The sequence below is a fragment of the Ursus maritimus genome, unplaced genomic scaffold (assembly GCF_017311325.1).
Source record: "Ursus maritimus isolate PB19 unplaced genomic scaffold, ASM1731132v1 scaffold_59, whole genome shotgun sequence".
Lineage (NCBI taxonomy): Eukaryota > Metazoa > Chordata > Mammalia > Carnivora > Ursidae > Ursus > Ursus maritimus.
The window spans coordinates 87,728-94,354 of NW_024426763.1; the positions used below are offsets into that span (position 1 = coordinate 87,728).

At 37.4% G+C, this 6,627-nt stretch overlaps 1 protein-coding gene across 1 annotated transcript; it reads right to left on the bottom strand.

Annotated features, from left to right (window-relative positions):
* Positions 1 to 412: 412 nt before the first annotated feature.
* On the bottom strand, positions 413 to 2,300 carry LOC103680454 (olfactory receptor 4F21-like). Its single transcript, XM_008709972.2, is given in 2 exon segments — positions 413 to 1,389; positions 1,391 to 2,300. Coding segments are annotated over 2 exon segments (939 nt in total). The 5' UTR covers positions 1,739 to 2,300; the 3' UTR covers positions 413 to 798.
* Positions 2,301 to 6,627: the final 4,327 nt, after the last annotated feature.

Genomic DNA, 6,627 nt, shown 5'->3' on the forward strand with positions numbered 1-6,627 from the left:
GCTTTATGACCAAATACTATATTGAAGCAAGACCAGAATTTGGTTTCCTCTCATTTACAATAACCTGACAAATTACCTTGGTATATTCATTCTACCCTTGACTAAAGGCAGTAAATGTTATTCTTTACCTTCTGTGTAATCATCCAAGTTAGCAGAGATTCTTTAGCTCCCCAGAATAACTTTTTGTGTCTTATGCTGACTTTGTATGCTCTATTATTTTTAAAATATGGTTAATTGCCTATGAAAGAGCTGAAGTTCCTTCGGTTTATTTTAAATATACTTCACTCTGATTAATAGATAGATATACTATAACCATTCCCTTTCTAAGAACCTATACTGCCTGCACCACTGTTGCGGGGTGTTTTGTGTCTACCAAATATATGAGCTGAAATCCTAATCCCCAATACCTGTGAATGTGACCATGTTTGGAAATAGTCTTTGCAGACGTAGTCAAGTAAAGATGAAGTCATACTGTATTAACGTAGACTGGGAGATACTTCATGTTCTGAAGGCTTCAAAGAAGTATGCCATCTTATATTTCTAAAATTAGTTCATATAAATACTGCTCCTTAGGAATTTAGTCTTGAGATTACTATAATCATTGGTTTAAAAATACTTCTGTGTAATTCTCTCTTTTCAAAAGTGAATGTCCCTCCCCCCTGAGTGAAAGACAAAATAGACCCAGTATCAGTGTGTATATTCAAATCAAGAAAAGACAAATAAGAGCATTTCTCTAAGTTTGACTATCAGTAATGAACATCAGTAATCAACAAGGGCTGTTCACAGTACAGGCATCACTTAAGAGATCATTCTGTAATTTACTAGCTGTCTGCATAGCCTCCTTATTGCCACCTTCATTTCTTGATTCCTGAATGTATAGATGACTGGATTCAGGAAAGGAGTGAGAACAGCATCAAAGATGGCCAGAAACTTATCCAGGTGTATGGTGGGAGTTGGCCATGTATAAAAAAAAATCAAAGGACCAAAGAACAAGAAGACCACAGTGATGTGAGCTGACAGTGTGGACAGAGCCTTGGATGAACCAGCTGAAGAGTGTTTCTGAACAGTGAGAATGATGATGACATAGGAAATGATCAGTACGAAGAAGGAGCCAACAGAGATGAGTCCACTACTGGCTGTGACCATAAACTCTAGTCGGTAGGTGTCTGTGCAGGCAAGTTTGATGAACCGAGGAAGGTCACAGTAAAAGCTGTCCAATACATTAGGACCACAGAAGGGTAAGTCTACCACAAAAGCCAATTGAACCACAGAGTGGATAAGGCCAGTCATCCAGGCAGCCACTAAAAAGAAGATGCACATTCTTGGGCTCATGATGGTCAGATAGTGCAGAGGCTTACATATGGCAACATATCTGTCAAAGGCCATGGCAAATGAGCAGCACCATCTCCACACCACCAATGACATGGATAAAGAAGATTTGAATGATGCAGCCACCAAAGGAGATGACTTTACGCTTTCTGAAAAGGTCATAAGTCATCTTGGGAGAAGTGACTGAAGAAACGCCCAGGTCAATGAAGGAGAGGTTGGCCAACAGGAAGTACATGGGAGAGTGCAAGTGAGGGTCAGAAGTCACAGTGAGCATGATGAAGGAGTTTCCCATCATGCTTGCCACATAAAACGTGGAGGAGAACACAAAGAGGAGAAGTTGGATCTTCCAGGAGTTGGTGAGTCCCAGGAACACAAACTCTGACACCGCGGAGTGATTCATTCCATCCATTGGCTTCGTTGGCACTGCTACCTGAGGAAGGACAATAGGAGAAAATGTAAATTATAATTATATTAATAAGTTGGGAGAGAGGTCAAAATTATGAAAGCCTGCTTCTACTGTAGAATTAGAACAGATCTGATATGCTCATGGCCTCTCAAATGTGATTACCCAGAAAAATTGGTGGCTGTCAGGTGGAGCTGCTCTCTACCACCAGGTTGTCTCTGCATTTGATACCCTCTGCTTCCTCTCAGGTTTGATGCCGTGATTACTCTAGAGGTGTAACAATAGTCAACATGAGCCCCAGTCACGTAGAATTAATCACTATTGCAACCCCTTCCGAGTCCATAAGCCTTTATCTGGAAGACAGACCCTTCTTCTCATCCATCCCAGTGTCCACCTCTGGGAGTATATTCATCTTTAATATTACTTAAATATTTAAATGTCTACAAAGTCTTGCTTTATTATTACTACCACTTTTTTTACTGTCCCTTGTTTATAATGGAGTACAGTCCTAACTCACCAACTCAACTATGAGCTTTTTGGAAGAAGGAATTATGACTTATTCATAGTTGGACTCCCTGAAGCAGTGGAAATTGTGGTCTGCAGAGTGGTGCAGGTCCATGCACATTATCAGTTCATATCATATTAGGTACAAAATTTGTGAGTGTTTAGAAATCTCTCTAGAAATTTAACATTACAGTGATGCCCAAGTTTCTGATTTTGCATTTACAAAAGTATTAGTCTATTGAAGCAAAAGGCTTAGGGGTGCCTAGCTGGCTCAGTCATAAAAGCATACAACTCTCGATCTCGAGGTTGTGAGTTCAAGCTCCAAATTGGGTATAGAGATTACTTATATAAATAATTATTTTTTAAAAAATAAAAAGTAAAAAGCTTAAACTTCAACACAAGTAAATTGAGCAACATTGCCTTAAGATACTTAACACCTGATGTGAAAAGCTTAAAACTATGAAATGTATCATAATGTAGTAGAAATGATATTATGAAAATCTCTAAAAAAGAATCACAGAAACAGCATAGCTTAGTAGAAAGAATATGGGTTTTGGATTTTGATTTCCACAATTTATGCAAATGTTCAACCACTGATGGGTTGATCTTGGACAAGTTACTTAAAGTCTCGAGCCTCAGTTAATTTATTTATGAAACTGTAATTAGTAATTAATGTATCTTAGTCATATGGCTATATTAAGTATTCAGTAAATGTTAAGTTTACTTCTTTTTATTTCACTTGCCCATAATAGCACTCTACACAAGACATAATTAATGAACGAATAAGAAAACAAAATAGGTTAACCAGTAGGGATCATCAAACTTTCATATCATAAAATATATTTCAAAAAATAATTATTAATATAGTGGTCACATTCTCTTAGTAGTAGAAATTAAACTATCTTCCATAAGTTCAGTTGATCTGCTCTCAAAGAACACTATTTCTTATTAGTACTTACCACAAAGGTAATTTATTATTTGTTCCATATATCGTTCCCAACTTGGCTTAAGCCCCATAAAGTTGTGGACCACATCTGTCTTGTTCAACCCAGGGTATCAAAAATTTAGAATCACTCCATGGGGCACCTTGGTTGCTCAGTCAGTTAGCAACTGACTCCTTATTTTGGCTCAGGTCATGATCTCAGGATTATGAGATAGAGCTCAGCATCAGGCTCCACACTAGACATGGAGCCTGCTTAAGGTTCTCTCTCTCCCGACCCTGCTGCCCCCGTCCCTCTCAAAAAGAAAAAAGAAAAAGAAAGAAAGAGAGAAAGAGAGAAAGAGAGAAAGAAGGGTGAATAAAATATATTTGCTTGGGTTAGAGACTGACCATGTGAGGAAAGACAGAAATTCAGGAAAGTGAAAATTTTGCCTGAAGGAAAGCCAAAAGTAGGAATGGAACTAAAAGGAAGTCTTCAATCAAGTCAAAGAGACTGAAATTGATGAGGTCAACTTCGGGACCTACTGATGAACTTTAGGAAATTCAGGAAAATCTCTAGTCATTATAGATCAGAAAATAAATACCTGAATATGTTAAATAAGTTGACCAAAATCATAAATTTACTTAGTGTTAGAGCTTGTATTAGAACCCAGGTCTACAGACTCCAAGATCAGTCCTCTTTCCAATTCCCTACTTTCTTTCATTTATCTGTGACTTACTGAGGATACAGCCTGAACAAAAACATGTGGCAGGGTGATGGTAGAAAATTCTTGGAGGAAAGATGAGCCCCTTGTAACTGATGATGGCCCTTTATCGACATGCTGGTAGCTGATGTCTTGGCCTCCATGATTAATCATCCCTGACAACTGTCCATCAACAAATTAATGTACTTCAGTGTCCTGGAAAACGTGGGTGTTCTCAAAAGCATTTGTTCTTATTCTAATTGTTCAGGCAAATGCTCTCATTTAGAACAGATGGCTTTTTGGATGAACTCAATATAAAACGCTAGTTTAATCTGTTCTGCTCAATCTTTTCCTCCCTGGAGGGACTGAGACCCCTGAAGAGGGTCCAGCATGAGCTAACCACCTAGAAGCTGCCGTAATGTTGCCTGCACTCAAGTTCTATCTCCTTCGTGAAATCATTCTTGACACCATCAGCCTGAGTAATTTTCAGTTTCTAGAGTTTCATTTTAACTCCCCAAATGAATTATAGGACTATTCTATAATATGTCTCCATAACCTCTGCAGTGCCTAGAATAATGCTGGAGAACATAACAGGTCTTCAGTAAAAAGCTTGAGTTTCCCATTTGAGTCCAAGTGTACTGAGGTTGATCATCAATCTCAGTGTGGATGCAGGGACTCCAGACTTTATCTAGGACTTCATATTAAATATGGGCTCTATTTATGATTGCATTGTTCTTTGAGTTCATCTCTTTTAACTCTTACATCTTATAGCAATCATTTCTATATTTTTTAAAGAAGCTACAATGGAATAATGAAAGGAGTATAGTCTTCAATATCTGAAAAACCATATTTCATATTCTGTCACCTAGTAACTTGGTGACCTTGAGTAACATACATTTCATCTCTGGGTCCTTTTCCCATCTGCAAAATGGAAAAAATAGTGTCTTACAGAACTGAAAATTGAGAAAATACATGTCACCAAATCTAGTTAATTCTCTTTAATGCTAATTGGTAACAGAAATAACCTGTATGTCCATAGCGAGGTCATATATAAGTAAATTTTTGTAAATTAATACAATGGGTTGAATTATTTGAGAAGTAACTGAATGAACAAGATATATATTTATCACCATGGAAAAATCTCAAAAAATTTAATGTCGAATGAAAAAAATCTAATTGTAAAATCATACATGTAAACTGAAATAATTTTTGTAAATTCTGTAACACTCAATAATTATTACATATTATTAAATATAAATGAATATATAGGTAGTAGGAGTATGAAAGTTTGAATAAGAAGGATATCTATCCCACAACTTCAGAATAGTGTTTTTCCCTGTGGAGGAAAATGGAGGAATCTGACAACATGAGTGATTTTGATTTTTTTGTAATGATTTATTACTCAAGAAAGTCTGATAAAATGGCAGTTGTTTATTGTTAAATCTTGAAGTTAAATACACAGTGCCAATCATATGGTTTTGAGTACTTTTCAAATGGTTGAAGTATGTTTCACAATTTCTTGCTAATTTAACACATCTTCCATGTATTTATTCTTTCTCTTCTAACTCCCCTCCTTTCAACAGTTATCACTAAATCTACCACAAAGCCTCATCAAGATTCTCTCCTTCAAGTGTTTCTGCTGCTCTAACAAAAATCTATCTGCTCTCAGAATAAACCCAGTCATAGTATTAATGGTTTCATGATTCCTCTTTTGCCTCCAGATGAATAAAACCTCATAATAAAGCATTCAGACCCGTCTGGAGTCTGGGCCTTTCCAACCTCATTTCCTATCTCATTTTATTACATCCTTTCTTGCACCCCATGATCCAGCAATATCTATTTATTATCTGACAATGCCACATAATACACATACCTCCATGCCTTTAAATATACTGGTTCTTCTTCTTCAACTCCCCTTCCAGCCTTTCCACCCACTGCTCTTCTTTCTGGAAGAGTATAATACATACCTCAAAGTAAACACATGTTATACTTTTTTTAATATAATAATATTTTTATTATGTTATTCACCATGCAGTAAATCCCTGGTTTTTTATGTAAAGTTCGATGATTCATTAGTTGCGTATAACACCCAGTGCACCATGCAATACGATTCCTCTTTACTACCCATCACCGGCCTATCCCATTCCCCACCCCCTCCCCTCTGAAGCCCTCAGTTTGTTTCTAAGAGTCCAAAGTCTCTCATGCTTCATTCCTCCTTCTGATTACCCCCCCTTTCTTGTTCCCTTTCTTCCCTACCGATCTTCCTAATTCTTATGTTCCATAGATGAGAGAAACCATATGATAATTGTCTTTCTCTGCTTGACTTATTTCACTTAGCATTATCTCCTCCAGTGCCGTCCATGTTGCAGCAAATGTTGAGAACTCATTCTTTTTGATAGCTGAGTAATATTCCGTTGTATATATGGACCACATCTCCTTAATCCAGTCATCTGTTGAAGGGCATCTCGGTTCCTTCCACAATTTAGCTATTGTGGACAATGCTGCTATGAACATTGGGGTGCATTATGGCCCTTCTCTTTACTACATCTGTATCTTTGGGGTAAATACCCAGTAGTGCAATGGCTGGATCATAGGGTAGCTCAATTTTTAACTTTTTAAGGGACCTCCACACTGTTTTCCAGAGTGGCTGTACCAACTTGCATTCCCACCAACAATGTAGTTGGGATCCCCTTTCTCCACATCCTCTCCAACAATTGTTGTTTCTTGCCTTGTCCATTTTTGCCATTCTAACTGGCGTAAGGTGGTAT